At 44.5% G+C, this 18,296-nt stretch overlaps 1 protein-coding gene across 2 annotated transcripts in view; it reads left to right on the top strand.

Annotated features, from left to right (window-relative positions):
- The window catches only part of LOC119436979 (guanine nucleotide-releasing factor 2), a 115,721-nt gene that overhangs the window by 78,931 nt on the left and 18,494 nt on the right, over positions 1-18,296 (top strand). For both annotated transcript variants that reach the window (XM_037704031.2, XM_037704030.2), the window contains 3 exons: positions 7,650-7,827; positions 12,465-12,774; positions 16,144-16,238. In XM_037704031.2, coding sequence (XP_037559959.1) covers positions 7,650-7,827; positions 12,465-12,774; positions 16,144-16,238 — 583 coding nt within the window. The remainder of the gene's footprint in view (positions 1-7,649; positions 7,828-12,464; positions 12,775-16,143; positions 16,239-18,296) is intronic.

Raw genomic sequence — 18,296 nt, 5'->3', positions numbered from 1 at the left:
GCAGAGCGGTGGTAATCGAGTCTCTTGATGCACGGTCCTTTCGTCTGTCGTACATATTGGCCTTACGATAACCCACCTACCATAAAGTTGGGATAGCCTTTCTGTATTTTGGAGAAAAACTGGAAAGCAAAACTTTCTATGCAAAAATTAAAAGATTGCTGTGAAACACAGGTCCACTAGAACCTCATTGGTATTCAGTACTACAGAACATCACCAATTCATTAGTTTCAGAAGAAAAAAAAAGCATGATTCTAATCAACAGAAATTCCGTTGATAAAAAAAAAATTTACAGACCTTCATTTACTAGAAACTGAGCTGAAATCGGTGCTCGTCTACTATTTTGGTGTTCCCTTTAATAAGAGTAGACTGTACTGTATATCTTGGTTTCTGTGTGCCTAAGTTACTGATAGCTTGCTACATTCTTGTTATGCAATGCTAGAAAACTTCCAAGCATGTGCAGTACCGTATTCTGCTGCCCCAAAACTTGTAAGCAATAAGTTTTGTGAGAAATTTTTGTGGTATTCAATATTCGATTCAGTATTCGGCTTTTTTTTTTTTCTTGATTCAATATTCAATTCGAAATCTACTATTCGGCATTCACACACGCTTAGTGATAGGTGAGCACGTTAGAAATTATACGACCCCATTGGTGGGAAGCAGACGACAAGCGCGATCCTAGCTGTAAACAGGTAATATTTTGTTTATCAAACCGGTGTTCCTGTGGTTCACGTTTCTGAAGGAATGAATTCTACAAAAATAGCTACATGCTTTCGTGGTTTCCTGTCGAACTGCTTTGGTCGTGTACAAGTCAAGGCTTTTTTTTAGCCGAACTAAGTGGTAGAATATGCCAGTAATGCTATTATTTAGGTCTACTTCATTTAACCAAGATTCTTTGCACCTATTTACGGTGCGCTGCATCTAGGACCTGGACCCCTTGGGGTGCAATGCAAAGTGCCGCCGTGCACCCTTGAACCTTGCAGCAAGTGGGTGCAGTCCGGTGCACCATAACCTGTGCACCATAACCTGTGCGCGCATACAAAAGCACTCCATGTGTACTGCCATGCAATGAGGGACGTGTCGGCTCTGCCACTTCACTTGTTGCCGCGAAGGCAGCGCCGCTCGTTAGCGTGAACTTTTTTTTTACTTTATAATACGCATATAATAAAGTGCAAACACCTAATAATATAAGAACTGCAATTTTAAACAATACCATATTTACTCGAATCTAGGCCTACTCCGATTCTAAGCCGACCACCCAAAAGTTCGAAGCCAGAATAAAACAAAAAAACTTACCTCGAATGTAGGCCGAACGAAAAAGCGAGGTTAGCATTCACAAAATGAAACAGCATTTATTAAATATGAACATGCCGAGCTCATTCTACGTCACCATCGCTGCTAGCCTTGTCGCTATCTTCCTTATTGCTGATATCTTCAAACAGCGCACTATATTCAGTACCATCAAGTGCATTAGAGATGCTGCACTTTTTGAAGGAGCGCACGATCACTGTTCCTGGGTAAATTCCATCCTCATTGCGGCGCACTCAAAACGCATCTCCCGTGGCCCCCTCCAATGACGGACGTTTCTATTATCGCTGCCGAAGTGCCGCCCAGGTTGAACGTTTGACGATGCCTCTACGGCTAGCACAGCTACCGTATTTACTCGATTCTAACGCGCACCCGTTTTCCGTGACGACAAAAAAAAAAAAGTCCTCTACAGTACCGCGCACCTCATGCTTTCAAACAGAAATACAACTTTCTGTCATTTGGAAAAACAGATTTCCTCCCAATGCACTGAAGTTGTGATAAAGAAAAAAAGGCGCAGTTTCGCTGCGATAGCAAATTAGTAGACCGCTATACGAAGTAAGGATAGCAGTTATATCGGCCGTATAAACTTGCAAACATTCGCTTACTAAATAAATTAACAAGCACAGTGTCACGCGCGCACAAGCAAACATGAACACATCTCGCTCATTGACCGTGGCAACGAACTGTCAAAACGCTGGAGTGGCGAAGCGCGGCGAGCGAATTGGCCTTCTTGCTAGCATGCCTCTCGCTTACCTATAAGCCGCAAAAACATGGCGCGCGGCAAACTTTCCCCGTCGCAGATTGCTTTCAAGATAGGGTGAAGGCGATCGTATCGCCGAAGTGGATTGTCGCAGATTACGTCCTGCTTTGGTCCACTGAAACCATTCCGCATTGCTTTGCTGGCGAAAATCCTCTCCTGTTTGCGCCAGTCCCGCACGCAAGTTTTGGATTCTCCTAATGCTGGTGATGCGGTCCAATCTCCGCACACACGATCACTTTCCTTTTAAATGTGGCATCATGGTGAACTCGGTACTTCATGCTGGTAGAGCAGATGCAGAGAACGCGAAGACAGACGGTAGACTATTGCCTAAGCACGTGTACTGCAGCACACGGAGGAAGCTACGGTAGCTAGGCTAGAGAGTAGCTAGGCTCGACGTGCGTGCGAGGCGGCCATTTTGAAATGCTGACGGCTATGTGGTAACGCAGATTTAGAGTCGTGGTAAAAGTGCGCCTTAGATTCGAGTAAATACGGTATTCGCTAGAAAGCGCACTATAGTGGCATAGCTTGTTTGGTGCAATTACGATAATGCCATGCCGCACCGATGCTACACCATACTACACTGAAACCATACCAATACTACCGATACGACACAGGTCAAAATGGCGACGTCCCTCGTGTACTTCAGTTGGCTACTAGCGCAGCTAGTAGCGGCTGCGATACTGACTTTTCTAGACGGCGCTAACTTATGGTTATTGATCAGTTTCAGTTAAAAACTAGCATATTTTTTAAAATCATCGAAGCTAAGCCGACCCGTTTCGTGTATGATTATTTGAAAAAAAATTATCGGCCTAGATTCGGATAAATACGGTAAGTATGCGGTACTTGATAAAGGCTGTTTCACATGCTGCAACTGGAGCGAAAAAAATCGGTGCCGTCGCACACGTCGCAATGCGATTTTTTTAGGGCTCAATTCACATGATTGTGATTTCAACAATGCACTGATGTGGTGCCCAGGGTTGCTTGCTGCTAGGTTTTGTTGCACACGCCGCATAGTTCTTTTAATGTAATGAAAATGAGATGTGCGCGTTGTACGATAATTCACCTCTCTTTATTAGGACCAAATAATACGAGTGTTTTGTAATTTAAAAACGTTTCGAAGTGCGCAACGGCGGTTCCTATGCATGACGTACGTAAACAGCTGTTCGCAGCTCGTTGTTCAGCGCTGTGTGTTGTCTCATGTGCCTTGTATGTGTCGCTCTGCCTGAATAGGATAAAACGTCCGCAATATATTCAAGGTTTATTGGTTTCTGCATAGGAAAAAAAATTCTCCACCAGAGAAGATACAACTTAACGTGCATGGAGTATTCGAAAACAAATTGACTCTGTTTATTCAAGCCACAGAGTTAAATATGCTGTTGTAAAAAATTCATTACGATAGCCTGCACGCTTGGCATGTAAAATTTAATAAGCAAGTGAGGCAAGATTACCTTTCAAGATGCATCGGGAAGTTTACGCGTGTGAAAAACCGACAGGAAAAGAATGCATCTAAACGGTCGCGCGTTCAGTGCAACTTTGAAACTTCGGGTACTTAGCTGCCTTGTCATTTGTCCTTGCAGAGCTTGCAATTACAGTGAAAGCTCGATGATACGAATCTCACGGGGTCACGAAAAATATTCGTATTAGCCGAAATTCGTATCATCGAAACACAATTAAAACTACAGTCGAATCTCGATAATTCGAACTCGAAAGGGCCCGAAAATTTGTTTGAATTAAACGGACGTATTTTTGAAGTATTCGTGCACCATAGCACGATGCACGAACTGTGCGAGTCGTGAAATATCGCGGCGCGCAAGCGCATAGCAAGCGCGGGCCATGAAACTGCCCACGCCGGCTAATGGTCGCTTCCCGATAACGGCAGAAAACGAAGCTTCAGGGAGCGGGCGGCGCCGGCACACGGGTGCGCGCGGAGACCGTCGAAGGTGAGGGAGGAGGGCGGCATGGAAGCGGATTTGGCCGCGTCAACTCCGCCGCTTCGGTGGCTCCCCTCGCCCTCCCTCTCAACTCCCTCGTAGCTCTCTCACCTTCGACTCCGTGCGCGCCCGCCGCCAGTGCTGGCGCCAGCTTATTTTAGCCGCTCCTTGAAGTTTCGTTTTCTGCCGTTATCGGGAAGCGAGCGTTTGTGGGCGTGAGCAGTTTCGTTGGCCCGACTGCGCCTCCGCCGCTGCTTCCCTCTGCGCTGCTGCCGCAGCGTGCAAGGTCAACATGTGACTAGAAAATAGAGGAGAAGGGTTCACTGCCATTTTATCCGCGTCGCTGAGACGTCGGCACTAGTGTGTGCTAGAATACGGTTGTCTAGAACACTCTAGTCGGCGCGTACACACTTGTTCCGGCGCGATGCAGATACGGCGACCTTGCAATTTGAGAGAGAAGGAAATTTCCGCCGCGGGTTCTTTTTTTTTTCCCCCGTTCCTTCACGCGCGGCATTGAGGGGTCTCTCCTGAGCTTTTGCTCTATGGCGGTGTCGGAGCAATGCCGGTCGGAGGCGCCGCCGCGTGATTTGGCGCGCTGCTAAGAGCATTGTCGGTGCGCGGTATGTTCGAAATAAGCTTGTTCGAATTAACAAGATTCGACTGTAGCTAAATTAAAAAGTCAGAGGTGAACTCACTCAGGCACATGTACGTAAAAAGCATTTATTTCTTGAAGAAAAAGTCTCTAATGTCCTTCTATCTCGGTAGACAATCCTATCTCGGTAGACATAGCTCGCTGCGACTAGGTAAAATGGCGCAAACACAAGGAACGCGGCCCAAAGCAGCAGCAGCCACTCTGTCCTATGGGCAGCCGCCGAAAAGGATGAAAAGTACAAAAGCGCCACCGCTTCAAACTCTTCGCGCCCAGTCGCGGAGTCCACGCTGTCCGGCGCCGCGTCCGCGCCTCCGCACCAAAACGGGAGAAAGCGCGTGACTGCGCGCTGTTCTCTTTCGCGGCCGTCAGTGGGGCGGCGTTTATTCGTATCAACCGACGCAGGCCGAAAATCGATTCGTAACAACCGTTCTCTAGCACGTTGTAAAGTAATGGGGCTCGGCCGGGACCACAGAAAAATTTGTATCATCCGGAAATTCGTATTAGCCGTGATCGTATCATCGAGCTTTTACTGTATTTAAACTGCTCCGTACGCGCGACTTTTGTATGCTACTCAACAAATTAAAATTGTGACAACCCCACAAGGCCATGTCATCTCATGGGGATCGAACACCTCGTAGTATTGGAAACTCGCATAGGGGTGTCTACAGCATACGAAGCAAAAGTGAATGAAAATGCACTTCGTTTGCTACGTAGCGCGTCAACGAATGCATAGAAATGGGAGAATTGAATCTGCAGCACAAGTTTTTTATTTTCCCTTTGCATCGTACCGGATTCCGCAATCCACCTCCGCACACATCGCACTTGTTGAGCGAGACATCATTTTCCAAAACAAACCACGAAATAGCTGTCGGCACAATTTCAACGGAAAATCGCAGCCATCGCTGCGACATTGCGATCTTGCGACCAACCAGTTGGTCGCAGCCGAAAATCGCAGAGTTGGCATTGCAACTGCGATTTTCGTCGCATGCGACGGAAATCGCACTTCCAATGTGATGAAAATCGCATCATGTGAAACGGCCTTAACAGTCGACTTACGTACAGCAATCTCATATTTACTAAGTCCGAAGTACCATAGTTTCACTGCCAGTTCGTGCCACTCCTGACTTTCTGTGCCAATTTAAAATTATAATTCCTTATTCCTTATAATTCCGCTAACAGCATGCTCAATTCTATCACTATAAATCATGGTCTTTTCATTTCCGCCAATATCTTTTAACACGTTCTGGGCAGTTGTCAGTCCCTTTAACACAAAGCTACTTTGCTACTTTTTTTTTTTGTGCAACTGTTGTGATAAATGCACTCCTACATCATAGTGACAGTAACAGTTTGCCTTCAACTTTGCTTATTGTAATTTAATGTGAAGGCATTGTAATGCAAAGACTAAGTATACACTGAAACGGTAAACAAAACTGTGTGTGCAAGAACTACAGGTAAATTTTGCTACTCTTTTAGCATATTCCAGCTTCCTTACAGCTGCTTTTGGGCAACCGTCTAGCTACAGTTAAACATCGATATAATGAAATATTTAACTTCTTGCAACTTCTTGTCCATAAAACACCACGTATTTTGAGCCTCAGTATAACGAAACTTCACTGCTGCCGCAAAAGAATGCCGAGGCAATTAATGGAAACTGCCGCAGACACAGATGGTGAAATGGTCGAATTACACGCGGCTACTGAAGTCGAACAGCGTGGCAGCAAGGGGACCCTCTCACCATCATATTCCGTATAAAATTCAAGTGGGGTAACATCTTATCGTGCACCGCATGCTGCACGCCGTATGCTGTACGGAAAAGCGTGTGTGGGTGAGCCGAGAAGGATGGCGACTTCCGTCTTCTCGCGCAAGCAAGGGGCTCGAGTGCATGGTAAAATGATCAAGTTCATGCTGGGGGGAGGGAGGGGTGGGGGCGCTGTCGGGCTGCCGGGCTGCACAGCCATGTGCAGCCCGGCAGTGGCTGCACATGGCTGTCAGCACAGCTGAGCGCATACGCAGCCCGCGCGCCTCATCTTGGAGGTAAATGCAGCGATTGCAGAGGCTGGGTGAGCGGAGATGGCCCTGGCTTTGTGTACACTGTGTATCCGCATGTTTAGTGCTGGAAGTTGCGTAATCTCAAGTTTCAGAGACGCATTGAAGGGAAAAGCAGACGAAGCTTTTCTTCGTCCGCCTCCTTTGCCTGCACTTTTCACGATAGCGCTGTCCTACTATGGGTGGCATTACCAGCCGCGCAGACGGAGTGGACGCGAAAGCATCACAGGCTTTGTGTTGTACCACCAATGTGAAGACATTGGCAATACAGCATTAAACCACATGTTTGGTCACTGAATTTTAAATTAAATAAAATGGATTTGTTTTTTTCTTTTTTTTTTCTGATTGCCTGACTTTCCGGAAAATTTTGCGCCCCTTTCTTTGGCAAGAAGAATTCATTGGTGACTCTACTTATTTGCATAAAAAGTTGAATTTCAATATAAAGAATTTTCGATATAACAAAGTGCCAATTTTACCAAGTTTGTTTTATTGAGGTTAGAACTCACGGTCAATGTTTCTTGCCATTTGCATGCAAACGGACATGTCCAAATGAATTCACTGTTGGGCAGGGTTTTTCTTTTCTCTAGCTTGTAGCTAGGGTACAGACAGGTATGTGCATTGCATGCACATAGGCTTCATTAAACTACAACTGCAGAACAAAATTATTTGTGAATTGCGAGAAAAGATGCATGGTGTTCTATAGAACTAACATGGAAGATTTTAAAAGATCGTTATATTGCAGATGTCGCTAAATAGAAGTTCGGCTCTTGATATGCAGGTTGTTGCAACTAATGTTAGCTGCACTGTTAAAAAACAATGCAACTCAAATAATGCGTTGTTGGCAGTCACCTTGTACAACTCAAGGTACTTTTTATATTCTAGCTGATTACTTAACTGCCTAAAATTAATTAACTGTCTGTATTTATTTGTTTGTTTATTTATTCGCTCCTCCCAGAAAAAGAGTACTTCTATCAGGAGGCCTTCCTAACAACGTACAAGACATTTGTGAGTCCTATGGATCTAGTGAACAAGCTCATCTACCGCTACAACAAGTTCATCCAGTTCTCAGACACGCGGCAAAAATACGCTCGGTGGGCCTTCTCACTCCTGGTTCGTGTTGTGGACGACCTTGGGTGGGTACCTATGGCAACATAGTAGCTGATGTGAGTGTTTTGAATAATGAGCGTTTTGCAGCTGAAGGGAGGAACTCTGCTGTGGTGATGGGAAAACAGTGCCCCACATCTTTTCATAGGGGTGCTGTGCAGGAAGATCACTTTCTTTGGTGTTCAGTGCATCCAAGGAGACATAATAAGCTTGACCAGATCTCTGACGAATGGTGGCCATAATGGTTGGGACAGGTGGTCATATGAAAATAACACGACATGGCGTTCAACCTTCTTGCTCCAAACGAACAGTTTTAGTTTTTATTCTTAAATTTTATGTGCATATTTAACTTATCCAAAGGTAATCAACAATATTATAGGCACACTGATCTGATTTTCTTGGAGATAGCATGTTTGTGCATTGCCTAGTGTTAGGCTTTTTCTCTGTGTGAGGCCAACTTGCAACTAGTGTGAAGAGATTCACACAGGTGCTCTTTACCCTCGTAAATAAACACTTCATAAGATTGTGCTGTTGGCCAGGAGAAAGTGGCAGAAACTTATTTATTGGCATTCCAAGGGTTAGCTTTCATACACAGTTTTTCCCCTCCTTTTTGTTGTACATTCGGAAAATGTTTCAAGATGCTAGAAGTAATATGGTCATTATAACAACTAAGGATGAGAAAAGCATTCATAGAAAATTTTGTTATTTTCTACAACTTGGTAGCTTGTTACAGAAAGTAAAAGCACAGGATATACCAGTGAAGTTATTGTATCCAACCCTCTTGCACAAAACAGACCATTTTAGTTGGTATGCTTAAGTTTTATATGCGTACTTAACTTATCCAAGACTAATAAACTATATTTTAGACTCACTGATCTCATTTTCTTGGAGATAGCGAAAGGTTTGTGCAGTGTGCTAAAACCTGTGAACCAGCAACAGTAATTTCAAAGTTTAGCTCCGTAAATTACAAACACAATAAGCTTCTTCTAACCAGATGTACAGTAAAACCTTGTTCATACATCTTGGGGGAAAAACGCGAGAAAAAAAACGTACTAACCGGGAAAACATACGATCCGAAGTTACTAGAAAATATGGCCGACTCAAGTGTAGTTGATATCGATGTAACGCGAATTGTCGCAGCACAAGATGCCAACGAGCGCCGAGCCGGTGAGGCCCAAGCAGCCCGAGATGTGCATTGATGCTTTTGCGGCTTCCGCCTTATGTTTCCGCTCTTTGAATTCGGCCTGGGTCAGCAGCTTATTCGGCTGGGGTATTTTGGCGGAAAGTTTTGATGTGTCCACTCACAGAGAATTGTTGAGATTCCACCGCCGCCACATGCTGTTTTGTTATTGCATAGCCATAGTGTTTTGAGTAGGCGACAAGAAGCCAAAATTAGGTCAAGCTGGTGGGAGAGGCCAGAATAGGATGCCGTGAGAGCGAAACATGATGCTCACCTCACGCCGCCTGTAGCAGGGAAATGTGGAACGGCGGCGCATTTGGCTTATCACCTATTAAAAGCGTGCAGCTCTGAATGTGTCGAGCGACAATCTGCGAGGAGATTTGCTGGTACCAGGAGAGGAAATTGAGTTCGTGCCGGCATTTCCACGACATGAGTGAGCAAGTACTGCGGAGGAGCTGCCGTGGCGGGCACCTACTGCTCTCGATCGCACGTACCTCGCACCTTTTCTTGTTCGCACGGGATCTAGTGGCCGGAAAACATATCACACGATCGCTGTTTGATTATGTGCTGAACGTTGGTGCGGAAAGATCGCGTTTTCTGGGGACGTATTAACTGGTGAAAAGGAAGAGAGAGAGAGAGAAAGAAGGGGAAGAAAGACAAGGAGGTTAGCCAGTGTAAATACCGGCTTGCTACCCTGTACTGGGGAAAGGGGTAAAGGGAATAAAAGGTGATAGAAAAAAAAAAAAGGTAACTGTATTTGGTCAATTTTTGTGTTTACGATCAAGAAAATTGGCCTCGGGAAAGCATACAAAAAGGGATCGTATCAACGAGGCTCTACTGTAATGGTACCATCAGGCCTAAGCATACAAGCATGTGCGTGTGGCTCACCTTGTAAGCAGCATCATGGCCACTTGGTCCCAGTTTGTGCAACCAACTAACATGCGGCACCTATTGGCAGCAAACTGAATTGCTCCTTTAACTAGTTTCTACATTGCAACTCTATAAATTACATCCACTGTCAACAACTGCCGTATTCTGGCCCCTAGTGCCGTGTTGGACCTAGTGGCCTGTGCTCCACAGCACTGGTGTCTACATAGTAGAACTTGTTGTTGGGCTAGGTGGTAACTTGTTATAGGTAAGTAATTAAGCACAATTTCACACTCCCGCATTCACGTACACACCCACACGCGCATACACTCAAGAACACCCCCCACACAACGCTACAAAGCCATGTGTTCACACATTCTTGTTAAGTTTTACAGTGAAAGCACACTGTTACGTTGCTGTAGTTGCATACTTCTTCTGCACACTGTAGAGTATGGTATCTCTATCACTTGTATTCACGTGTCGAAATTAGCATTTTTTTGTTAAGTTCTTTTTTTTTCCTTCTCGTGTTATAATTTATAGAAGTTGGAAACCAGGTGGAAGGCACATACCTTGTATATTTCATATGTCTTTTTTACGCTCTGTATTTTCAGTAAGAAATGGAATTTATACTTTTCATTCACGCTTTTCTAGGTGCTCCTTTGAAATTTGACATAAGAATTCTCAAGAAATTTCTGAGCAATTATTTCTGCTTCCATTCAAAACACCTACGATTAAGCTGCAATTTTATGTATCTCAGTAATGTTCCAGCGGATAAGTTTTGAAGTAAAACTATAAAACATTGAGAGCACCGAAAATGAGCACATTTCTGGTGGTAAGGAAAGAGTTAAAGAAATTGCAAAACATGTCAAATTAATGCTTTTAGCAGGTTCTGTCTTCATAAGGTACAAGCTAGTTTTTTCGAACAGGTGGTTTGTTTGCTAAATGCAACTTTACCTAAATTAGTTATTTACTCTATTGCTGAAGCCATTCTTAAGCCATGCGAACCACTATATCATTATCGTGAATTCTTTGCAAAAAACAGTTACTCTGACAACTAGTGACATAATAGAGCCAGCAAAAATTAGTCAAGCTTGATCAAAATGTGTTACTGCTCCATATGTTGAGCTGTCTCAAAAGGAGCTGAAGTACTTTAAGGTCCACTTTAGAAAAACATTAAGTCAAGCTGTAGTATTAATTATATTACATTTTTGCACTAGCATAACCGTCACTTTTACCATGAGAGGAGTCTTGTTAAGCCAAAAAGGATGCATGAACTAAAGACGGGTGGCAATGCTGCCCTGAAGTTTCTGCACCAGCTCACCATTACGTCATGGATATTGACAGCATCTATTGGGGTCTTTTTTGCTGGTAATGAAGGACTACATTGTACTTAAATGGACCTAAGGACTCAAACTAGCATGATTCAAGAACTCTTCCTGTGCCAAAATGGTGCAGATTTAAGAAAATATTTCTAAATGTACAATTTAATATTTAGTGCATTTAGTGAACAGTTTAGCTACAAATTCTGTTATTTAATTAATTTTTATTGTTCTTGTTTTTCTTTTTTTGAGATCGAACTGATTCTTTCTTTAAAGACTATTGTTTTTGTCTGTACTTATGTATGTTCTAAAAATACATAGTTTTACTATTCATGAGTTGTGTCTATACTTTTCTGCTTGTACATTAAATTTTTTTTTTAAGTTCTGAATATTGCACACATGCTTTTATGTTTAATTTTTTTTTGACATATGTACATGGAAATACTATGTAATATGTTATTCCACCTGTGTACATTTCACTTCACTGTTATGTAATTTGGTTAGTTCCTGCGTCCCATGTCATATGCCATGTAACATGGGGCCCCCAAGCTACTGACTAGATTTTTGTCTGGGGTACCTCCCAAATCTCGGAGGAATAAAGTCTGATTCTGAGTTTACAACACGAAGTTTAAAAAAAGGAAGTTTGACCTTAATTTTTTTCACTGATAATCATCCCTTTACTGCCAAATGAATGTAAGTATAGTTTTTAAAGAAGACTTTATTTGTATAAACTGGCTTAGTGCTGGTTTTTAGTGTCCCTTAAAGAGTTCTGTTTGTAGAAATGCAGTGGCATGAGTAAATAAGTGTGGCATTTCGTGATGCTAATATATTACACTAATGTGTAGATATGTTAGAGTCAGAACAAGAAACACAGCTGTTTTCTTGCTAGTTTATGCTTGATGTAATGTACATTGCTACAGTACAGCTGCTCTCAGAATATTTCGGAGCACAGAAAATGAGAATAAGGTAAATTTTCTCGCGACTTCACCACAGAGTGTGAAATGCATGTCAGGAATGTGATAATTGTACGGAGAAGTATCAACTCTACCTTTCAGTTAAAGGACCTGTGCCTAGGCTGCGATGAAATTTAGATTTTACTTGGATCCCGTGTTCCAAAAACTTTTGAGGGAGGGTGTACATGCGAAGGCACTGCCTTTTCACATTATGCGTTATTGAGCACCAAGCTCACCATATGTCACATTGGTTAAGGCATGAAGTATTCACAGCCATCGAGCTTAGTGATTCTCTCTCCGTCTTCCGCTTAGCATGTTCTTTGCATGCCTTTTGTTGTGGTGTGTAGGCTGAGTGATGCGGGCCCGGACATGGTGCGCTGTCTGACAGCATTCTCGCACCAACTCGTGGGCCGGGGAGACCTGAGCCTGGCAAGGGCTCTGCGGGCCAAGGTGGTAGAGAAGTGGGAAGCGCACGCACAACTGCACGCTGGAGGCCCCTGGGGCACAACAGGGGCTGGGGGAGCCCCTCCTGGTTGCGGCGGTAGCCTTGCCAACTTGCGTGTCACCACCCAGCCGGCCACCTTGCTCCAGTTCAAATCAGAGCTCCTAGCCGAGCAGATGACCCTGCTTGATGCTCACCTCTTCCAGCGCATTGACGTGAGTATGCACACCTCAATAATTCAACACTGGCAGCGCAAAATGAAGTGCTTGCAGAACTTGTCTTGGGAGAAAGTTTATGGTTTTTGTCATCATTCAAAGGGGCCATGCGATGCAAATTGAGCGTGTTGTTGTTAATAATTTCTTGCACAAAATGAAATTTGATGATGGCATTCAGCTTCCATGGCACTGCTGTGATTAAAGCGTTGAAATATTTTATCTTTGCCTGACGCTTATATTTATAGCAGCACCTGGTAGTGATAATTGGCAGCAGATACAGGGTGGCGTGGTAAACAAAGTTGTAAATAAAGCAGTGGGTCTATGTTTCACAGCTTTTCCATGTGGCAAACATTTGTTGTCCTTTTGGTTGCCATATCAAAAAGATTGCTGATGATGTGAAAGGCATTACTTACAACTTCCACCTCAAGCCTGCATTCATTTAGTTCAGCTGGATGCTCCATTGTTCCCCTACCCCTGCACCCTCATACTTCTGTGGAACTCATCTCAGCCCTGGCTTGCAAACTGTTTTTTCTGTCACAATCTTCATTGTGTTATTTTTGACTCTTGTGGTTGTGGTCATGCAGAAATAAGGTTGCCAATAGTATATGATTTTTTGAGACAGTCTTGGATTTTATCAGTAAGTCTCAAGTCCCTGTTGGAACAGTCATTTGTCCTAGTTTAAGGCCTCATGCTGGTAGCCTTCAGCTTTTCTTGCTGTCATCTCCAACAGTGGATACTTACTTCATTGACACTGAAGTGCCTTCCCAATGCGCGGTTGCCGTTCTCCAAAGCGGAGCAGCAGAGCAGCAAGACCCTCTCGTTGTCTTGTTCCGTATAAAGAGTCCCAAGTGCTATAAAATCCTATCGCGCCCCACATGCCGTATGCTGTGGGTACGAGGGAAAGCGTGCAAGGGTAGTCCGAGAAGGATGATGGCTGGATGCGCGTCGCCTTCCCACACAAGCAAGGGGGAGAGAGGGTAGTGGGGAGCAGGTGAGCACACGTCTGCTTCCCTGGTTGTTGGCGTGGGTCAGCGCTTACGCGGCCCAGGCTGTTGCCCGTGTGCCTTATTTTTGAGGTAATCTGCCACGAGTGCAAAGACTGGGCTAGCCGAAATGCCCATGGCTTCATTTTTACTGTATTCCCGCGCCTTTAGTGCTGGAGGATGTGTAATCTAAAATTTCTGAGATGTGTTGAAGTAAGGGGCAGGCAAAACATTCGCTCCCCTCTGCCTGCACTTTTCATGATAATAGTGTCGACCAACTCGGGGCGAGACTGTCACGAGAGCTTTCTCGTATTTGCCCGAGTGTCATGCGCATGCGTGGAGTGGCAAGAGAGACATCTGGAGACTTTTGCTGGAGGCTTTTGCGAGATCTGGGGACATTTTGCTAAGGACTCTTGCTTCTAATGTGTGTTTGCCGAGGTACTATGGGGGATGGCCCGCTTTGCTCCTGTGTAAGCGCTGCTTAAACTTCCGTCCAAACTTAATCATAACAGCTGATGCAGAGTTCGTAATGGTGACATGGCAGTAGTTTGTCTTCAGTGGTTGGGCCGTGTCACTGTGGCGCACGTAGCATAAGGTTTACCGCTTCGCAGTTTATCTTCAGCTCTCTGCCAGTGCCATGGTCATCAGCGATAGTACGTGCCACATGGGCACACTCTGTGTATGCACGCCACCCAGCCATAAATCAGAACTAAAGTAAAACCTGCCAACAAATATCACCCCCCCCCCCCCTCCCCATGCTTCCACTGGGTCAACTGGGTCATTCCCCTTGGCTGGAGCCCTCCATGTCAGGCCTGCTAGTGAAGCATAGGGAAGGAACAACTACTGCAGAAGTCGAAGGGAAAATTATATAATAATGCAAATAAAAACAAAGGAAAAAAAAAGACTATCAATTCCACGATTCGAACCAAGGACCTCTCATTCATGAGCCCAACGCTTTGACGCAGCGCCACGAAACCTGATTGGATACTGAGCTTATTTCAGAATATTTATCTGTTGTAGCTTAGTGCAGCTCAGCTAGGAACAAATGGAGCAGTGCGCCTCCTCCTCTATGGTACTGTAGTAGCTAGGGAAAGGCAGATTCCAAGAAGGGAAAGTCCCCAGATGTCTCTCTCGCAACTCATGGATGCTCAGGCAAATACAAGAAAGATCTCCAGACACCATCAGCTGCGGCAGGGGCAGAGTGGATGCGAAAATGTTGCAAGCTTCGCTTTGTATTGCCAATGTGAAAATATCTTCAACACGGCATCAGCCGTATCTTTGGTCGCTGACTATTAAATTGAACAAAATTTAATTATTTTTCTCATTGAACATGCACAGCCTGAGCCAAGGTCGCTGGCCAGGCAGGCTGTGCATGTTGACAGCCGACGTTGACAGTCCGAGCTCACTGGTGATATTTATGCACTTTTTCTTCGGGTTGCGGTTGACGACCTCAAGTACATTCAGCTTTTCCTTGAGGGACCAAGACTTGTTCTTCCTTGGTGCCATCGTCGCAGCTGTCGAACGAACCAATGCAAGTGTTGCAATAAAGGAAGGAGCTGTCTTCGCCATTTCTGACTTTCATTCCTGCAGCGATCCACCTTCTAACTGGTCCCGCCACTCAGGGAGATATCGGAGGGAACGTAGCACGTTTGGGTTATCACCAATTAAAAGTATGCACTACGTTTCCAACGGGGCTGCGCCACACGCGCTGTCAAACAAATGAATGGAAATGCTTATCATGACAGGGTTGGCAGTGATAGCTCTGAATGTGGTGTGCAACGACCTGCGAGAGATTTCTTGGAGATTTGCTGATAGCAGAATAAGAAACAGAATGTGCGCTGGCGTTCTCACGGGACACAAGCAGGCGAGCACTGTGGGTAAGCTGCTGTGGCAGGCGACTACTGTTCTCGATCACAAGCACCTCACGCCTTTCGTTGTTTACATGGGATCTAACGGCCGGAAAACATATAGTACGATTGCAGTTTGCTGATGTACTGAATGTTGGTGCCGAAAGATTGTGTTTTCTGAGAACGTATCCACGGGTAAAAAAAAATCTTAACTGTATTGGGTCATTGTTTGTGTTCTCAATCACGAAAATTGGCGCTGGGAAATCGAATCAAACAGGATCATATTAACCAGGTTCTACTGTAACTATGGTACTTTGTTGTCTTCAATTTCCTCTTAGTTTTATGTTATGCTGCCATACCTTAATGCTGCAGCCAAGCTGTGGGTGCAAAATCATTAATGAGTGTGTGTGTCCTTAGCTGTTCTGCAGCTCACACATGTGAGAAAACAGTTCACTTGACCAATCCAACACTCACAGTGATAAGTTGTCCAAGTGTGAACTAAACAGCGCACACCAAATAACCTTTTCATTATTATTTAGATCTCCGAGATTCTAATTTGGGCGAAAGAGCAAAATGAAGATTCAAGTCCAAACCTGACGAAGTTCACCGAGCACTTCAACAAAATGTCCTACTGGTAAGAGGTGCATTTCAGAGCTCTGTGGTATACACATAAGTGTAATTACGACGTGTGTGTCATTATGTAACTGTAACTGTGCCTTTGATGGCCCAGGCAGCTTCATTACCAAGGAATTTTGTGTAAATCACAAATTATGTGACCGACCCAAAGTAGGATGAAACAACTTTTGGCTCATTTATCCAAGGCACTTTTAAGGCTGTAAACAGTGCATCATGTAAGTGCACTACATGTATGCCTCTGCATACGAGTGACGCTGTCTGCCTCTGCGAACGAGTGACACAACCTGGCCTGACTACTAGACTGGCTGCCCTGTGCCCACAGCCATAAGGTAAAATTACGAAGTGTTTGTGCAGCTCTCGGGGACGTTTTTACACTTGGCAGGAACTTCATGCACTGACATTTACATGCCTTCCATCTAGTGGTTGGTACCAGGTAAAAGAAGTGATAGAAGCGGTTATGAAAACTTTCATTGAAGTTGGAATAGACCTAATGACGTCAAGTTCCTTATGACGACAATGTGCAGTTTTTAAATTCTTGAGACTTAGCGTGCATGTGCTGGAAGCACCATTTCCTAACTGAAGTAATTATTGAGTTATCAGGTTATGCATACCAACCTCATGAAAAATGTGGTTACCATATCTTGTTCATCTGAGCTACACTGACAATCCTAGTGGGCATCCACATTTTTTTTTATATAAGTGCTGTTTTTGGGAAGGTAATTCTGCGAACTTTGTAAAGCTCGTAAGAGCCTCAAAAATGGAATGGGCTGAAAAGTAGCCTGCAACCATTGATAATCCACATAGGAAGACCACAATATTGTTCCGAATCCACAAGGTATCTCGGTGGCTAAAAACGACAACGTCCAGGTATGGAACTTATTTGGTCTTCAGCATAGCACAAACTGCAAGAAATTTTCACTGCTGTTAAAGAAAACTCCAAAAAATCGAAGCACATGACTAGAAATGTGATTGCATGTGTGTCATGCATTTACATTGCTGTGCACAAAATTCTCTTCTGCAGCCAAATCTGTGCTGGATAGATCAGGGGGCGCATGAACATAAACTCTACAAACATCAGTATATTATCTGGGAGTGACCACCTGCTTGCATGTAGCTACACATTGGGCTTGCTTATGCAAGCAGCAGTTTTGCAGCATGCTGGTACTACCACATCTACTTGCATAATGAACACACTTTTTTTTCCCGAAAAATATGCGCAAAGTTGGGGGGTGCGTTCATTATGTGGGGTAAAATTTTGAGCAATTTTTTTTTCTGTGGCCACCTCTAAAAAAGTCGCAGTTTCGCCCGAAAGGCAAGCCATAGATTGCGATAGCAAATTCGTAGACAGCTACACAAACTAAGGATAATAGTTTTATCGGCCATATAAACTTGCAAACATTTGCTAACTATGTAAATTAACAAGCATGGTGTCAGCGCGCACAGGCAAACATAAACACATCACACTCGATGACCGCAGACACTCACTGTCAAAACTTTGGCGTGAGGAAGCGTGGCACCAACAGCAAGCGAAGTGACCTTCATGCTGTGTATCGCTTCAACGCAAACTGAACGGCGAGAACGGAACACGCACAAAGGTATAAGCAGCCGTCTCACCTAGACTCAGCCCCCAACGCAGATCGCTTTCAAATTAAGGTGCGCGCGGCCGTGCAATGCGCAGTTACTGTGCCGCCCCCCTCCCTCACCTTCCCCCGGCCCCATGCACGAAACGGAATATGGCGTGTTTCCTCCCCGCTTTCCTCTCTCGAACACGGGAGATTGCGGCGCAATCGTCGGTGCTGACGGCAAAGATGCGTCTGGAGTGTCCATATAATTGCTGTCGCAATAAAAGTAGGAGACACACTGTACGATACGGCGTCCGTTACAGTCGTACCTGCCAGACGCCATATCGGACGCCGAATCATACCGTGTCTCTCCTACTTCACGGCAGCAAGTTCAGGGTGCGTTCATTATGCGAGGAAAAGAAAAAAGCACACTTCTTGATTGGAAAAGTGGCGGGTGCATTCATTATGAGTAAATACGGTATATGTAAGCACGA

This window comes from Dermacentor silvarum, chromosome 1, assembly GCF_013339745.2.
Source record: "Dermacentor silvarum isolate Dsil-2018 chromosome 1, BIME_Dsil_1.4, whole genome shotgun sequence".
Taxonomy (NCBI): domain Eukaryota; kingdom Metazoa; phylum Arthropoda; class Arachnida; order Ixodida; family Ixodidae; genus Dermacentor; species Dermacentor silvarum.
This window is presented reverse-complemented; position numbering and strand designations above follow the sequence as displayed.